We start from the raw sequence: 18,961 nt of genomic DNA on the forward strand, positions 1-18,961 counted from the left end.
GAGTGGCTGGGGCGGCCCAGTCCCATGTGTGGGGTATAAATACATAGCTGTCAACTTTCAGATTTGAAAATAAGGGATCAGCGGCCTCAAAAACAAGGGATCAGCAGCCTCACCTGTCCCGGGGACAGTCTACGGCAGGGGTCTGCAACCCGCAGCTCCGGAGCCGCATGTGGCTCTTTTACATCTTTGCTGCGGCTCCGGGGCGGATACTAGCGAGGGGAGGAGGCGCATTGTGCGCCCCGACACTCCTCACTGTGGTGGGCACTGTACTGGCTGTGACGTCGCATGGGGGCGGTGCGTGCGTTAGTCACGCACCGTCCCGACGTCACCTTCCCACCTGCTGTCAGATCGTGGCTCCGGAGATATATTTGTTTTAAATATCACAATGGTTTTGCAGCTCCCAGTTGTTGTTTTTTCTTCGGAAACGGGTCCAAGTGGCTCTTTTTGTCTTAAAGGTTGCAGACCCCTGGTCTACGGGATATCTAACAATCCAGGATAGCAGCGGAAAACGGCGCTGGAATAAGGGAATTTCCCGCAAAAAAGGGAAGGTTGACAGCTATGTACAAATAATAGAATTATTATTACCTCTCAGAATGTCAGCTGCAGGGAGTCATAGAATCACAGGGTTGGAAGAGACCCCGAGGGTCATTGAGCCCAACCTCACTGCAATGCAGAAATCTCTCTTTTTTATACATATACATTTTTATTGATTTCTTAACATATCAGTTCCAACAGTCATACAACACATCTTCTCATCTTATACAATATTTTAGACTTCCGTCAACACTTCTGATGATTTTTCCGTTCTTTATCACTTATTCTGCATTTCTTAATTTCTAGACTACATTTAACTGTCCTTAACTAATCATTCTCCTCCTAGTCTTTCTTGCAGTATTTCAAATAATCCACCTTACAAAACTTCTTGCAGTCCTACTAGCGTAATCTGTTCATCACAATTGCTTTTCAAATAGAGTCATACCTCAGGTTAAAGTAGCTTCAAGTTGAGTATTTTCGGCTTGCGCTCTGCGGCAACCTGGAAGTAACAGAGCGCATTACTTCCGGGTTTCGCCGCTCGCGCATGCGCAGAAGCTCAAAATGACGTCACGCGCATGCGCGGAAACGGCAAAACGCGGCCCGCGCAGACGTGTGTTATGTTTACTTCAGGATGCGAACGGGGCTCCGGAACGGATCCTGTTCGTATCCGGAGGTACCACTGTAGTTCATATATTTACTCCAGTCTTCTAAGAATATCTGATCCTGCAGGTTTCGAATCCTTCCTGTTAATTTATCTAATTCTGCATCGAGTCCAACCTCACTGCAATGCAGGAATCTCAGCTAGATCATCCATGACAGAGGGCCATCCAACCTCTGCCTCGAAACCTCCAAGGAAGGAGAGTCCACCACCTCCCGAGGGAGACCGTTCCACAGCTGGACAGCTCCCACTGGGTCTAGGTTGGTGGCCATCGCTGCCTCCTGTGGGAGGGAGTTCCACAGTCCAACTACTTTCTTGTCATATCAAATTCCTTACAGCCTAAAATCTTTCAAATTTAAATTTTGGAGGCAGGTTACTGGTTTGTTTTGTTCTTGTTTTTATCATGTACTTTGTGGTTTTAGTTTGCATTTTTGTGCTGTGAACTGTCCTGAGAGCTTTGGATGAAGGGCGGAATACTGATTTAATAAATAATAATAATATTGGCTGGTGGACCTGGGAAGGAGCTGGTGGTGGGCTTGACGGATCATAGAATCATAGAGTCAGAAGGGACGCTGAGGCTCACCCAATCCAACCCCCGACGATGCAACTGCCCCATACTATAATAATTACAATAGTACTTTATTTTTTACACCCCACCTATCTGGCTGGGTTTCCCCAGCACTCCATACAGGGATCACACCTGCAACCTTGGCGTTATCAGCACCAATTCTGGGAGCCACACAGCGCAAGATCCTCCCTCTCTCGCGCACACTATGTGTTCTGAGCTTCAAGCTTAAAAGCCACACTTGGTTCCTGCGGGCTTTCAGCAAAGCTTGCTGCTGAATTTTGGGGAGAGGGGTGAAATGAGAGCAAGCTTCCTTTCCTATCCAAAGAAACAAAAACGGAAGACAAAGGGTTGGCTTAGTTTGAGGCTGAACGCATTAGAGCGCATTGTGATCTCGGCTGGCAGCAGGGAGCCACGAGTGGCTCGCAGGCGGGGAGCTGGGAGAGGAGAGCAGCGGCACAGCTATACCAGGGGCTGCACTTGTCCTCCCTTGACACACACACACAAACACACACACACACAAACACACACACCCCGGCCACGTGCAAGCATTCTCCTCGGCAGGCTCTGAATCAGCAAAGAGGCAAACTACCAAACAGGTCACCCTCCGAGTTTAAGGTAAAAGCTGGAGAGGGGAAGCTTAAACCTGGGGCTGCAATTGCGGCCCCCCATACCTCTCTGTCTGGCCCTCAAGACCCTCCCTCACTGACCCAGTTTTGCGCCCCTTGAGTGCTTTTGCCTGGCTGGAAAGTTGTCCTTGAACTCCCATAATGCTCCTTGCTTGGCAGAAAGAGGGGTGCATGCAAGTGTTTGTAGAAACCAGCCAACTGCACAAAGGCCAAATCGACATTTGCTGCCCTGCCCACCACTGCCATGTGGCCCCCGGGAGGTTTCTCAGAAGGGAATGTGGCCCCTTCATTTCTCTTTCCCCTCCCGACCTCACTCCTGCACAGGTGAGATTGGGAGATTCCGCCCGCCTTCCAACTAATCACCTGCAATATGTTTGAATCAGGGCAAAACGGAAGTTGTTCTTTGTCAAACTATTAACTGTGGTTTGTCATCCTGGCGTTCGGATAAAGCTCCACTGGGAGCCATTGGGAGCTAGCCATGGTCCTGACCTGCGCAGAAAGACCTTCATTGACTTTACCTGCCCTGGCTTTGCCTCAATCTGACTTGACTTTGTCTCGGCCTGCTCTGACTATGCCTGCCCTGACTTTGCCTACGCCTAGCCTGCTTGAAAGCTCCCTGCTCCCACTTCAGCTTCCCCCAGCAAGCCCCATCAGGATAGGCCTGGCGGGCAAACTCAGCCTGCACCTTAGGATATGCCCTAAAATCCTTTCCAGATGCGCATTAAGGGTTTCATGGCCAACCCAGAAAAACTCGGGCAAAGAAGTTGATGTTGTGGGGAAAGTTTCCTTCGTTGGATCAAATGGCACATTTTTACATTTTCCTCCTCCCCTAAGCTAAGCATCCCATTGGGGTGGGGAGGTTTGTGAAATCCCGCTCCTTCCAGGAACTGCTGGCGAGCAAAGTTCCCAGCCTGATGTCTGTGCTGGTTATAATTTGCCATGTTCAGCAAATTGAGCCAAAATCTGTTTGCATTTAAATAAAGGGGGGGGGGATGTCTGGGAATTTCTCTGCCAAGACCGCTGGAAGGAAAGGGGGGGGTAGTTTTGGCCTGCAGAGTGTTAAATGTTTTCACTAGGCTGAAAGAACCATTAAGTCAGCCTCCTGCAGCCTTGTCCCCTCCAGAGGTTTTGGACTACAACTTTCAGCAGCCGCTGTCCATGGGACAGAATTCCTGGAAATCTATAGGGAAGTGGATTGTGGGGACCACGTTGCTCCCAGACTTGGCTAAAGCTTCTTCATCACTCTCAGTCTCTGCTCTCACGTCGTAAGGATGGAAGGAGAGCCCGGCTCCTGAATTGGGTCGAAAGAGGCCCATTGAGTTCAGCCACCTGCTCTTACCGTGGCCAAACGGAAGCCGCAAAAGAAAGACCTGAACACAGCCATTGTGTATGATGAATGATCCACTTTGAAAAGGTTGGAAGGTTCAGAAACTCAACCAAGACCCATTTCCATAAAAACATACAAAAACTTTATGAAAACAAATCTCTGAAAGTCACAAACTATGCAAGTCACTACATAACTTTATGACCACTGCTCCATAGCAATTGTTGTTCTATTTTTCCATTCACTGCATAAATGGGTTTATGAAGCATTTTTGTATCCTCCTGCTGTGCTGAAGAATTATTCCACGAAACAGTGGGTATATCCGGAATCACTGTTCGTCTGTTTGCAAACTACTTTGGCAGCATTGGATGCCATAAACAAAGCTCTGAAGCCTGTTTGCACCAGATAAGAATCTGATACAGTGGTGCCCCGCAAGACGAATGCCTCGCAGGACGAAAAACCCGCTAGACGAAAGGGTTTTCTGTTTTTCAATGCGCTTTGCAAGACGAATTCCCTTATGGGCTTGCTTCGCAAGACGAAAATGTCTTGCGAGTCTTGCGATTTTTTTCGCTCCCCCCCTTTTTCTAAGCCGCTAAACCGCTAATAGCCTTTTAGCCGCTAAGCCGCTAAGCCTTTAATAGCCGCTAAACCGCTAATAGCGCTAATAGGGTTGCTTCGCAAAACGAAAAAAACGCTAGACGGAGAGAATCGCGGAACGGATTATTTTCGTCTTGTGAGGCAGCACTGTACATTGCTTCTTTCAGAGACTTGCATAGTCTTCAAAGACTTCTAAGACTTATGTTTATTTGGTTTTATGTTTTCTAGAGAATCCATTAAGAGTGCATATTTTGTGACTTTCAGAGATTCCTAAGTTTTCCGTTTATGTGATTTCATATATTTCATATTATATAAAGAGTGTATACAGTGGTACCTCGGGTTAAGTACATAATTCATTCCAGAGGTCCGTACTTAACCTGAAACTGTTCTTAACCTGAAGCACCACTTTAGCTAATGGGGCTTCCTGCTGCTGCTGCGCTGCTGGAGCCAAATTTCTGTTCTGATCCTGAAGCAAAGTTCTTAACCTGAAGCACTATTTCTCGCTTAGTGGAGTCTGTAACCTGAAGCGTATGCAACCTGAAGAGTATGTAACCCGAGGTACCACTGTATTGATATTGTATCATTGTATTTGGTCATTGTGTTGCCTTGGACAGGCAGGACTTGAGTGCCACAGCAGTGCTCCTGAACTTCAGGAACTGACATCCAGAGGCCTCCAATGGTGGAGAGAGGACCCAGGCATTGTGGCAAGCAGCTGCTGACCTAAGATCCTAAGAAGAGCCCGCAGGATCAGGCCAGTTGCCCATCTAGTCCCAGCATCCTGTTCTCACAGGGGCCAACAAGATGCGCAGCAGACACCCACAAGCAGGACCTGAGTGCAACTTTTCCAGCAACTGGTCTTCAGAAGCACTGCTGCCTGCAGCTGTGGTGGCAAGCAGAGCCTTGTGGCTAGTAGCCTTATCCTCCAAAGCATTCATTTGTCTTATCCTCTTTTAAAGACACCCATCGCCTCCTGGCAAATAGAAGGGGAAGAAATGGAGGCAGTGAGAGATTTTACTTTCTTGGGCTCCATGATCACTGCAGATGGTGACAGTAGCCACGAAATTAAAAGACACCTGCTCCTTGGGAGAAAGGCGATGGCAAACCTAGACAGCATCTTAAAAAGCAGAGACATCACCTTGCCAACAAAGGTCCGTATAGTTAAATAAAGATAAAGATATTGTATCATATCATATCGTATCGTAAAGCTGTGGTTTTCCCAGTAGTGATGTATGGAAGTGAGAGCTGGACCATGAAGAAGGCTGATCGCCGACGAATTGATGCTTTTGAATTCTGGTGCTGGAGGAGACTCTTGAGAGTCCCATGGACTGCAAGAAGATCAAACCTCTCCATTCTGAAGGAAATCAGCCCTGAGTGCTCACTGGAAGAACAGATCCTGAAGCTGAGGCTCCAATACTTTGGCCACCTCATGAGAAGACTCCCTGGAAAAGACCCTGATGCTGGGAAAGATGGAGGGCACAAGGAGAAGGGATAGTGTTCTCGAAGCTACCAGCATGAGTTTGACCAAACTGCGGGAGGCGGTGGAAGACAGAAGTGCCTGGCGTGCTCTGGTCCAGGGGGTCACGAAGAGTCGGACATGACTAAACAACAACAACAACAAAACCTGGCCACAGATCTTTTCCGGGTGTCAAGCCATTCTTAACCTATTCAGCGCCGGAACGATGGCAGCGACAACATTGAAACAACCTGTGCCCATCCTGCTTCCTCCTCCCTACAGTTCTGGGCTACTAGCGCATGTTTGTGTTTGTCTGGTGACATGACCCTGCCAAGGCAGGAACCCAAAGCCAACAACGCCCCCCCCCCTTCATTAAATATTTGCCTGCTTTCAATCTGCAGCACAGAGAGCTTACAAGGGGCTCCGTCTGAGGTACAGGGTTCTGGGAAGAGGAAATTGACCATCTGCAGTGTCAGCCAAGTTCACCCCCTTAAAGGAGAACCACATTGGTCTGCAGAGCGCAATAAAAAGAGAGAGAGACAGAGCACCCGATGACCTACTTTCCTGCAGGAATCAAAATCCCTTGCCTTGCCTGCTCCCGTTTCAAAAAGCAAATGGGTTTTGCACATAGGAGGGGGAGAGCAAGGGAGGGTTAAGTGATCCTTTAGACACCAAGCAGGGAAAAGGACATGTAAAACTGCAGCCGAAATTGGCATAGCTGTTTCCTGAAAGCTAGTTGGGAACAGCTGATTGCCTATGGCGAGGAAGAATCACCTCCGGGCGACTAGGGGAAAAGACCCCTTCTGAAAGGGGATCCTCTGTTTCCTTTGCATTTTGTATTTTTACTGTGTGCTAAGTCCTGCCTGGGACGATCTTAGTGCAAGGCGTCTAAGAAATGCGGTGAAACAAAAATAAATAAAAGCTCTGAAAAAATAAAAACAATTAAATACCGTATTTTTCCATCTATAAGACTAGGTTTCCCCCCCTAAAAAATGTCCAAAATTTGGGCGAGTCTTATACACCAATAGACACCCCCCCCATTTTCTTAAACCAGAGTCCCCCCAAATATGGGGTGTCTTATACATGGGGGTGTCTTATAGACAGAAAAATACGGTAAACAAAGCTTTGATAATTTACTTATTTATTTTAACATGTTTATCCTTGGAAAGAAATCAGGGCAGTGTTTGAAGGTGTGTTTTATGCCAATGCCTGCATTTTCAAACATATTTAATCCTAAAAATACAAACTTTTAAAAAGCTTAGCGGGGTTGTTTAGGGGCTTTTGTTGGGAGGTGTAATTATTATTATTATTATTATTAGCATACAGTAGTATTGTTAACTGTTTTAATTATTTTTATTATGTATCTTGTGCGTTTATATTGTAATTTTGTATTGTGAACTGCCCTGAGACCTACGAGTATAGGATGGTATACAAATTCAATAAAATGACAACAACAACAATAATAAACTGTGTCACAAAATTCAGGAGAAGTGCAATTTCTGAATTACTATTCTGCACTTAACAAGGCAGGTGGTACAAAGCTCTCCTCCATCGCCCCACAGATAAGGGAACCTTCCAGCCCTTGTTTCCATCTAAAACTAGCTTGCTTGCTTTGTACAGAGAGTTATTTTTAAAGGGTATTGTTGGAGGGGTGTGTGTGTGTGCGCACAACTCTTTAAAACACTGAAAAGGTGGCTGACCCGCTTTCCTTTCTTTCTGCCTCTCCCCCCCCCCCCCCGCATCTTTGAGCAAACATTCAAGAAAATTAATGATAGTGGGGAAAGAGAAAAGAGGTTTGAATGGCCCAGCAATCCGCCTCAAAAGGTTATGTTTGCCGTAGTTGAGGGGTGTCAAATGCCAAGCAGGGTGAGTGGAGGTTCCCCCAAGATTGATTGGGATCAGCCACCGTTTTCCCATGGAAAGTTCTTTCTTTCTTAAAAACCTCCAAGGAAGGAGTGTCCAAAACCTCGTGAGAGGGTCCATTCCACTGTGAAACAGCCCTTACCGTCAGAAAGTTCTTCCTAACGTTTAGGCCAGGGGTCTGCAACCTTTAAGACAAAAAAAGCCACTTGGACCCGTTTCCGAAGAAAAAAAAACTGGGAGCCGCAAAACCGGGAAGGTGACGTCGGGACAGTGCGTGACTAGCGCACACACCGCCCCCATGCGACACCACGTCCAGTACAGCGCCCGCAACAGTGGGGAGTGTTGGGGCGCACAATGCGCCTCCTCCCCTCGCTAGTATCCGCCCCGGAGCCGCGGCAAAGGTGTAAAAGAGCCACATGCGGCTTCGGAGCCGCGGATTGCAGACCCCTGGTTTAGGCAGAATCTCCTTTCTTGTAACCTGAAGCCATTGGTTAAAATCCCACCCTCTGGAGCAGGAGAAAATATCTTCCATGGGACAGCCCTTTAAATACTTGAAGATGGCCATCATATCTCCTCTCAGTCTCCTCTTTTCCAGGCTAAACGCACCCAGCTCTCTCAACTGCTCCCTCATACGGCTTGGTTTCCAGACCCTTGATCATGCTGGTCGCCTTCCTCTGCACATGCTCCCAGCTCATCAATATCCTTCTTAAATTGTGGTGTCCAAAATTGGACACGGTATTCCGGGTGAGGCCTGACCAAGGCAGAACAAAGCGGGACTACAGTTGTACCTTGGAAGTCAGACGGAATCCGTTCTGGAAGTCCGTTCGAGTTCCAAAACGTTTGAAAACCAAATCACAGCTTCTGATGGGCTGCAGGAAGCTGGGTATGGTTAAGAGAGAGAGAGAGAGAGAGAGGATTTATTTGCTTTGCTTTGTATGCAAAAACTCTGCTGGTTTTTTTTCCTTTTAATAAATCCTGTAAATAGTTATTCAGAGTCTAGCTGACTAGTCATTTCAACCTCAACTAGCTTCTTCGCTGTGCAGGAAAACTCTGCTACGTTTGGGCTAAAGCCATTAGGGCTATGTCTGACACTTCAAAGTTCCATGAGTTTCTGGGGGTGGTCTTGATCTACAGAGTGGCAATTTTAAAAGTCTTTATTGCGGCCATTTTTCTGGGTTCCTCCTCCTTTCCTGCATGTGAGGGGAGCACCCTGTTGCAACAGTTCAATAAAGATCAAGCTTACTAGCTGCTTTGCTTCTCAATATTCTCTGGTTGGCCTCCGTTATTTTCTCCTACCAATAGGGAACCTACATAAGGACTCTATATGGATACCCCATAAGGGAAAAGGGCAATTTTTGTTTACAATACAGTCTGGAATAGCATTAGCTTTTTTAATTTTTTATTTTTTGCTGCTGCATCACATTATTTACTCGAGTTAAGCTTGTGGTCCACTAAGACCCCTAGATCCTTTTCCCATGTACTACCGGCAAGCCAAGTGTCCCTCATATTATATCTGTGAAGCTGGTTCTTCTTCTCTTTGGAACTTTGGAAGCAGCTGGGGAAGGGAGCGGGAAGCTCGCCTGTTTACACAAATCTCCTCTCTCGAACTCTTATTATTTTCTCTGGCAGGCCAGGTCAGGCGTCATCAGATGGAAGCCGCAATGTTGATATTTATCTGCATCTCGCTGCAAGGAGGGAAACTGCAGATGTTGCTGTGAAGGACAGCCTGGCGTTCTCAGTCACCGAGAAGATAGGGTGGGGAAACAAAACATCTCGTAGAGAGCAAAGGAATAAGGAGAGAGAGAACGTGGTGTCCTTTCCTTTGAGCTAATAACCTACTTCAGTTGGGTGGGTGTATCCTGTTTACAGGGCGGAATGCTCATCGCCCCAGAGCCCTGGCAGAAGGGTCTGATTTGGGGGGACAAGTATGGTTCATACAAACAATGTTTCTGCTGTGAAAAGGAGACAGACAGAAGCTTGTTAGGACTCCTGCTGGATCAGGGGAAGTCTCCATCCTTGGACCAGCATCCTGAGCCAGACGTCTTCAGGAAACTCACAAGGAGATGGGAGAAACCAGCGTCAGATTCCCAGATGTTCAGCTGGCAGCCCACAGCCCCGTCTAGGCTGGATGCTCCGGGCATTTGGATATTCAGAGTATACTGTCTCCAAGGATGGAGGGTGCATTTAGCCAACAGAGCTAATCCCCCCTGAATATCAATCATTGGCAATTATGAGGGGTGAGATGGCAGGCGACTTGATACAGATCTAGACCAGTGGTCCATTCAAGCTCAGTACTGACAGCAGCTCTCCAGGGTTTCAGGCAGGGCTCCGCCCAGAGACACTAGATGTTGAACCTGTGTTCAAAGAAGGTCTACCTCAGAGCTACAACCCTCCCCCTAAAAACAAAGCAAGATTCTAGTCCTCATGGTTCTGAATTAAGCTCTGGTTTGAACAGACACAGGACGATGGTTTTCCTCCAAGTCAGGCTGTTATATCTACACTGATTGGTAGAAGCTCTCCAAAATTTCAGGCAAGGGGCATATCCAGTCCTACTGCCAAGAATTGAAACCGGAAACTCTACTGCAAAGCCAGGGCCTTCTTTCCTATCGTCTGCTCCCTCTCCCACTGTAGTGCCCCTACATTTTTCAGGCATGAACTGTCATGGGGGCCCCTTCCTAACCAGCAACAAAGTCTGGGTAACCACATTTGTTTGTTTGTTTGTTTATACTATTAAATTAAATTTATATGCTGCCCTTCATCAAAAGATCTCAGGGTGGTTCACAGAATAAAATACAAGATAAAACACAAGTAAATAATTAAACCAAAGCAACCAAATGATAACCCACCCCCTTCCTACAGATACAATTAAAAGGCTGTAGGATATTAATCAGCCAAAGGCTTGGTTGAAGAAGAATGTTTCCGCCTGGCACCTAAAACATATGTAATGAAAGCAGCAGGCAAACCTCCCTGGAGAGAGCATTTCACAAGCAGGGAGGCACTACAGAGAAGGCCCCGTTCTCGTATTGCCACCCTCTGGACCTCTTGCAGAGGAGGCACAGAAAGAAGGACCTCAGAGGATGAATGCAGAGTCCGGGGTGGTTTATATTGGGAGAGGCAGTCCTAGAGGCATTGGGGTCTTCAATGAGGCTGTTCCCTGACAGATCACCACCCCTTTACAACATCTGTGCTACTGAGACTCAAACGTTGGGATTATTGAAATACATATAGAACGAAAAAAATAATCAATTTGAGTTGTGTGACACAAATTTGGTCTCTTAGACCCAAGATTTTTAAGCAATGTGCACTAAAGTCGCTTCTGGGTCTCTTCTGAGATTAGGAGCCCTGGAGCTTAAGTTTCATTAATTTCATAGTAGATCCGTCCCTGCTCTCCCCCACCCCGACCCTCCTCCTGGGAAACTGTTCTGCATTTTTGCACCGTTTTGTTTTTTACAGCAAAAGGGAAATCCCCAGGGTGCTTTGATTACTCAATGCTGAGAGAAAAGGGACCTATTAACTGGAGCAAAGGGGCTCTGGGAGAACTGCCACAAAACGTCAGGAAGGAGAAAAGAAAAAAACACAACCGCAAATGAAAAGGAGAAGTGGTCATGGTGTCCGTACGATGATCTCAGGGCTCGAACGGGAAACGGCAACGAGCAAGGATGATGGGAAACTTGCGGTCCTCCAGATGTTGACCTCCAACTGACATCATCGCCCCTAACTACTGGCCATGCTGATGGGCACTGGAGTCTGATAACATCTGGAGGGCCACATCCCCCCCCCCCTGATCTGCAACTTCCCTCTTCTCTTGCATGCAGTAGGGAACTAAGAGTCTCCAAACTGGAACATCAGGCAATTATCAGTAACCGGGAGCGAAGGATCCATTGCTCCATAGAAAGCGTTTGATCTTCACCATATCAGAAGCAGAACAAATTGCTCTGCAATTGTTTTGCTAGGTGGTGAAGTTACACGCCCACAGGCCTGCCCAGTGATAACCTGTCACTTTCCTGCTTCACCCAGCGCAGACCTTCCCTGGTCCGTGTTTTTCTCAGATCTGTGTCTTGATCGCTCCTCCCTGACTTGAGGGAGAAGTCACAGGGTCACTGGGGCTGTGGAGCCCTGTAAGGCTGAGTCACGATGTCTTCCTCTCACTTTCCCCGACCGGGCAGGAATTGCAGCACTGGGATGGACACATTTGGTGGTGATGCTGTGATTGCAACATCAGATTGGGACCTGAGATCACTCCCTAGTGCGCATATAACATGCACGACCTCTCCCAAAGAGTCCTTGGAACTGTAACTCCTCACGGAGCTACAATTCCCACGACGCTGGACAAACTACAGTTCCCAGGATTTGGGGGGCAGGAAGTCACACGATTTAAATTGGCTTTAAACGCATGACTTTGAGAGACTCGGGTTCAAATCCCGACTCAGCCACAGAGTCAACTGGGGGGGCCAGTCGCTATCTTTCAGCTTAATCTACCTTGCAAGGTTGTTGGGAGGATAAAACGGGAAGAGGAGAACCGAGTACACCATGGCTGAGCGTGGCGGTAGATCAGTGGCGTGTGGTCAGTGGACTAGGGGGCCTAGGCTAGTCCCATAAATGTTTCCCTGGCACCTCCTTCCGAAAGCCTGGGAAGCTTCTGCCTGGCTTAGGGAGTGAGGAGTGAGGCTCAACTGCACAATGTCACGACATCAGCGCTTTCACCCTCGCAAGCTGGTGACTCCGGCCCTAACAGTTCCTCTATGAAAAATTTCACTGCGGTAGATACAAACACAAGAGTAGATCGGATAAAGAACAGAAAGCCCACAAGTTGGATCTGCGTGCAACAGCAACTCTCAATACAGTGGTGCCCCGCAAGACGAATGCCTCACAAGACGGAAAACTCGCTAGACGAAAGAGTTTTCCGTTTTGGAGGTGCTTCGCAAAACAAATTTCCTATGGGCTTGCTTCGCAAGACGACAATGTCTTGCGAGTTCCTGCTGGTTCCCCCCCCTTTTTCTAAGCCGCTAAGCCGCTTATCAGCTGATCCGATAAGCCGCTAAAAGCCGCTAAAAGCCGCTAATAGCGCTAATCCGTCAATGGGCTTGCTTCGCAAGACGAAAAAACCGCTAGACAAAGAGAATCACAGAACGGATTCTTTTCGTCTTGCGAGGCACCACTGTACTTTTAGATTTGTCCAGAAGGGATTCAGACAAATGAACCGAGGGTGATAACGTGATCAATGGCTACTAGCCACGAAGGCTCTGCTCTGTTTTCACAGTCAGAGGCAGTGATGTTTTTGAACACCAGTTGCTGGTAAGAAGGACACTCTTGTGCTCAGGACCTGCTTGTAGGCTTGCCACAGGGATCTGGGCAGGCCACTGTGAGGCCAGGATGCTGGCCTGATCCAGCACAGCTCTCCTTATGTTGGTGTAAACCACAGGAGAGGAAAGTCTCAAATGGGGGAGAGCACTGTTGCACTCAGGTCCAGCTCGTGGACTTCCCCTTAATAGGCACCTGGTGGCCTCTGTCCAAAAAGGCTATTGGACTGGATGGGCCGCTGGCCTGATCCAGCAGGGCTCCTCTCATGTAAGAGCACCGGCATTTTAAGTGTAGAAAGCTACCTGTGGTCAATGATGGTCACATTGGAAGGCGGGATCCCTAGAACCAAACAGCTGTCCAGGAGTTCCTTCTTCCGGACATCCCCTTGGCTGTAGTAATTCCCTGGAAATACGAAAGAAGAGAGGTGTCACACCCTGCAACACAGAATCCTCCCTCCTGTGGGAAATTGAAAGCACCAAGGGACCGGCAGCTTGCGTTAAAATAACGGAGCAAAGAAGGGAATATTAAAGAGATTTTCCTGAGTTTAACAAAACTGGTGACGTTAAGTCTGCTGCATTGTAAAAAGTTCAAGAATTCTACAGCACCTTAGTACAGGCTGCTAGGTTTGCCAGGATATGAAAGTGATAGTCTGAAGAGGTTGCTTTTTAGGGGAAGGCTAGGAGTAACATTTGGAAATCTGAGAGAGTGCTGCGGGCGCCAGTCACAAAATGGCCGCAGTGGGAGGGGCATGGGCATGGTATAACACAAAATGGCTGCCGTATCGAAAGCGAGACAGGACCACGAAACGGCGCAGGCATGCCCCTCCATCTGTCACCGCCACACTCTCTCAGAGAGAGAAGCTCTTTGCATCTCTCCTCTGTTCAGAACAGAGCGTAGGGCTGGTGTTATGTACTGAGTTGAATGGGATCCAAAATGCAGCAGTCTGATTTGTCCTAGAACAATAGGATCCAGAATGCAGCAGTCTGATTGGTCCGCAGGAGCCACCCAATCTAGCTCCTGGTGGAAGTTAATCCACAACCTGATTGGCCTACAGGAGAATCCCGGAATTAGCCAATCACGTGGGGCCCATTGTGTAAATAATGTATATAAAGCAGACATTTCGGGAGAACTTGCATTCCTCATGACTAGGAGCTGAATAAAGAGCATGAAATCCACATTTGACTCTGAGTATATTTCAGTTGGGGTCCAATCCTGGCAACCAACTGAAATGTGGGCATGTTTAAAAGAGTGTGTTTGATGTGGGAGAGGCGTAGCCAGTGAAAACAGGAACCGAACAGGAAAAGCAAACAGCACTGAGGATTTTTGAGGGGGACATTTACTGAGACCTTTTGCAGGCACCATAAAAGGTGCTGTTGGGCACGCTGGCACCCCTGGGCGCTTGCATTGGAGACCCCGCAACCAGAAAGTAATCTGAGAAAGCGAAACATATTTGGCCAACTGGGTTGAGTTAAGTGCTTGGAGTCTGTAAAGCTTCCAAGGGAACTTTTAATGTCTATTTTTTAAAAAAGATTTCTATAATGCTAGGGTTAACTGCAGGTCTTGAGTGAACTTCTCAAATCCGGCCAATTCCCTACCTATTTATAACATTTATAAGTGCCTCTTCTGACTCACACACCAAAGTGTTCAAATTAGAGGATGTTGTTAAAACCTTAACATAAGGAGAGCGCTGTTGGAATAGACCAGAGGCCCAACTGTTCTCGCAGTGGTCAACCAAATGTATACAGGAAGCCCGAAAGTGGGGTTTGACCGCGTTAATTTATAAAATCTCAGGGTAAAAGCAGCAGAATATGCACAGAAACGAACATATACGTATCTATGTATTAGAGAAGTATGCCTGCAACAGCCTCCCAAAAGCATATAGAGAAGAATCTAACTGCTAAATAATTCCAAAGGGAGGAGGGTGTCACCACTAAAAAGGCCCTGCTACATTGGTCTAGTTCCCCCCTGTTATTTTTAAATTGCAATTTTCACATTGGAAGGGAGAAGAAACTACTTTATACCAGGTCACTGGATTCCCCTGCTACGAAAAACGAGATGCCCCTGGTTGAGCTTGGGACCTTTTGCAGGTACAGTGGTACCCCGCAAGACGAACGCCTCGCGAGGCGGAAAACTCGCAAAACGAAAGGTTTTTTCGTTTTCAAGTTGCCTCGCAAGACGAATTTCCCTATGGGCTTGCTTCGCAAAACGAAGCTTGCCCCGGGGACAGCGGGTCTTCTCTTTTGAAGCAAGGGGCGGCGGGGAGAAGCGATCTTCTCCCCGCAGCCCCAGGTCCGGGGACAGCGGGAAGCGCTTCCCGCTGCCCCCGGACCTCTTTTGAAGCAAGGGGCTGCGGGGAGATCGCTTCTCCCGGTGCTCCAAAGCGGGGCGGGGGGGCGGGAACACCTGCCCCAGCCGCCCCGCTTTGGAACGCTGCTCCGAAGCGGGGCGGGGGGGGCGGGAACACCTGCCCCAGCCGCCCCGCTTTGGAACGCTGCTCCGAAGCAGGGCGGGGGGGCGGGGGGCGGGAACACCTTCTGAAGGCGGGCGGGGGGCGAAAGTCTTTGTCCCCCCTGCCTGCCTTCCCAGGGGCTTTTAAATCGCCCCGGACAGCGGAGAAGTCCTCCGCTGTCCCGGGGCGATTTTAAAATGCCGCCCGCCAGCATTTTAAGATCGCCCGGACAGCGGAGAAGTCCTCCGCTGTCCCGGGGTTTTTTAAAATGCTGGGGGTGGGAAGAAAAGCCCTTGTCCCCCCCCCCAGCCTTCAGAAGAGGTCCGGGGACAGACTGTCCCCGGACCTGGTCTGAAGGCGGTTTCCCTAGCAACGCATTAATTGATTTTCAATGCATTCCTATGGGAAACCGTGCATCGCAAGACGAAAAACTCGCAAGACGAAGAGACTTGCGGAACGAATTAATTTCGTCTTGCGAGGCACCACTGTATGTTGTACCCAGTTAAGGAACAGTGTGTGGATGTAGTGGCCTCGCTGGCTTTTACTTCTTTTGCCTGGCTGGAATGTGTCCTTGAACCCTAATAATGCCTCTTGCTTGTCTGGGTGGAGAATAGCCAGGAGTGTGTAGAAACTAGCCTACTGTACAAATGGCAAATTTTACATTTGTTGGCATGCCCACTCTTCCCTCTGGCCCCACCTTCCACTAGCATGGTGCCCCTGAAAGGCTGCCCAGAAGAGAATGTGGCCCTTAGGCTGAAAAAGGTTCCCTGTCCTTAAGATAAGTAATGCTTCAAAAATCTACCTTCTCATATATTTATAAATAAATAAATCTCTTACCATTCCATGTAGGCTGGCTAGTCAAACGTTGTTGTATGCAAATATATAGTAGTAGTTTCAATTTTGGGGGAAAGTGGTGTTATACCCATTATACTAACATGGCAAACTGAGGGGGTAGGGGGCCCATCACCTGGGCCTTCCACCACATCCTGTAATTCTCACTTAGCTGGCACTATATGCTGGCACTATATAATAAAGCATTAAAAAATTAAGTATAAAATAATAGAATTCTCACTTATATAGTCTGGGTGTATAAAATAAATACAATAATATTGACGACATAATAATAAAACACACTGAAATATATTATTTATACAATAAATATAGATAAAAATAGTATTTATTTATACAATAAATGTACTGTATTAAGCAACAATGACATTATTATGATTAATAATAATCCTGTGACGTCAGAACGACCTGCGCGCGCACTTCCGATCAATATAAAATGGCTGCTGCAGCGTGATGACGCCATACGCACAGCTCCGGAGAGACGGGAGCGCTTCGAAAACAGACGTCATGGTTGCTAGGCAACGCTACGCTAGCCTCCTCCTCCTCCTCCTCACCTGTGGACCCGCAGAGCAGCCATAGCCTGGCTTGAGCCAAGCTGAGGATGGTGGGGGCGAAGAACATTGCTTCGTCATCAGGGTGCGCCGTCACGAACAGGGCGCGCGTCGCCGGTCCGTCGGCGAAAAGCCTCCGGTCGCTCCCCAGCCGCCACCTCGCTCCGCGTTGCCGCCTCAGCCACCAGCAAGAAAGCAGCCATAGCAGAGGCAGAGGAAACAGCAAAGTGAACAACCCCGTTGCCTCCATGACGGGAGAAGCGGGAGAAAAAGGGGAGCGCCACGCATAAAGAATCCGGCCAGAAACTCGTTCCGCGACGCAATGGTTCCGTCTGTTCTGTGCAAAAGGGCGCTCTCCCGAAGAGAGAAGGCGAAATGAGATTCACGCCAGAATCAGTCGGAAGCTTCTCGTGGGGTGGAGTGACCTGGACCCATGCATAAACAGCGCGGAAAGGATTTGCAACAATCAATAAACTCCCCTGACTGCCCTTCGACAAACTGCTTCCCCAAACTTACCTTATGATCTAATAAAAGAGCATGAGCCTCCTGCATCAGGCCAAAGGGCACGAACTAGTCAGTCATCCTGCTCTCACAGTGACCAACCGGATGCCCCAAGGGGAAGCTTCTCCCCTCCTGCGGTTTACAGCAACTGGCATTAAGAGGGATAGGCAGAGCACAGCCATTGTGGCCGATTAATATCCATTGATAGCCTTCAACATGGATTTGTCCAATTATTTTTCGAAGCCATTGAAATTGGTGGTCGCACTGCCTTCTGTGGGAACAATTTCCATACTTTTACTTCTGCGCTGCTTAAAGAAGCCCTTTTTTATATGTCCTGACGCTTCCAACATGCAGCTTCATTGGAGGCCCATCACTTCTAGTGCTTTGACAGAGGAGAACTTTTCTTTATCCACTCCCTCCATGCCATGCATAATTTTATAGTCCATCAGACTTTTTGCATTAAGGAAAGTTACAGAGAAAAGCACTGGAAAATGTGGAATAATGCTTGGCTTGGATGCAATGGAATCTAGCCAACATCTCCCAATCCCCCTGTAAATGAATCAGGATGAATGCTCAATAAAGAGGTTGTTTGGCAGAACCCTGCATTTCAGTGTTATGCATTATACATCTTCAAGCCCTGACTCATTCAATACTCTATCCTGAATCTTATACAGATGGTTAAAAATAAAGCTATCACCAGCTGCTTAAAAAAACCAACAAAGGAAAATCCTACAATCTTTATGCATTTCATTGCTGGTCTTCCTATATATTTTTAATAATAATAATTCATTATTTATACCCCGCCCATCTGGCTGGGTTTCCCCAGCCACTGGGCGGCTTCCAGCCGAACATTAAAAACAATACAGCATCAGACATTAAAAACTTCCCTAAACTTCTATTATATATGTTCTATTATATATTTATAACTTCTATTGGCTAGCAGCCAAATAATTATAAGGTTGTCACATTTTTATGGACATAAATTATGTGCTTCCTACAGCTAATTAGCAGGTAAGAAAACAAAGGTGAACTTTTGACCATCACTATAATTCCATACCCCCTACCACGTTGATTTCTTACTTTTTATACTCTTAAAGGTACAGAGATGTTGTCCTTTAAGAAAAAAATGAACAGCAAAGAAAAACAAGCTCAGCGACCTTGATAATATGGCATATTTATTTGACCTTAAGAAAGAGTTTGTTGGGGGATGGGAAGACACAATCTTTCTGGCTATGTGCTGGCTGTTCTAATCAAAGTACAATCCAGGAAATGGGTATGGCAGTTGCCCAGTGAATTATGGGGAAAGAAACACCTGTAAGCTGGTGAGCACTCCTAATGCTGCTGTCTTTAGGAACCAGCATATCAACCTCTCTCAAGTAGAAAGAATATATTTTAAAGTATTCCCCATGCCCCTCAACAAAACACCCCAGGGCTGAATAGATGGAATCTGGGACTCTGGATTTAAATGGCATTTTCAGCACCCTCTTTAGATGAAAATCTGTTTTTCTCCTCTTTTCTTCAAAATGTGACAAGCAATCAGTGCTGCATGGAGGCGTTCCTCATTCTGCTGGGTGGTGGCTGTACCTTTGCACCCCAAATCCTGTCTCATTGCTTCCTCTGCTTGGGTGACGGACTGCAAGAGAGGAATGGGCTCCTGAACCTTTAATTGCTTGCTTAATTCCTTTTT

General features: G+C 47.5%; 1 protein-coding gene across 1 annotated transcript in view; it reads right to left on the reverse strand.

Moving 5' to 3' along the window:
• Positions 1-17,877, reverse strand: part of PIGL (phosphatidylinositol glycan anchor biosynthesis class L) — a 44,219-nt gene extending 26,342 nt beyond the window's left edge. Inside the window, exons 1-2 of the mRNA XM_083480126.1 lie at positions 16,777-17,877; positions 13,227-13,326 (exon numbers count right to left, since the gene is read on the reverse strand). Coding sequence (XP_083336252.1) covers positions 13,227-13,326; positions 16,777-17,023 — 347 coding nt within the window. The 5' untranslated portion in view covers positions 17,024-17,877. The remainder of the gene's footprint in view (positions 1-13,226; positions 13,327-16,776) is intronic.
• Positions 17,878-18,961: the final 1,084 nt, after the last annotated feature.

This window comes from Podarcis liolepis (genome assembly GCF_965112155.1).
Source record: "Podarcis liolepis genome assembly, chromosome: 16".
In the NCBI taxonomy this organism is placed as follows: domain Eukaryota; kingdom Metazoa; phylum Chordata; class Lepidosauria; order Squamata; family Lacertidae; genus Podarcis; species Podarcis liolepis.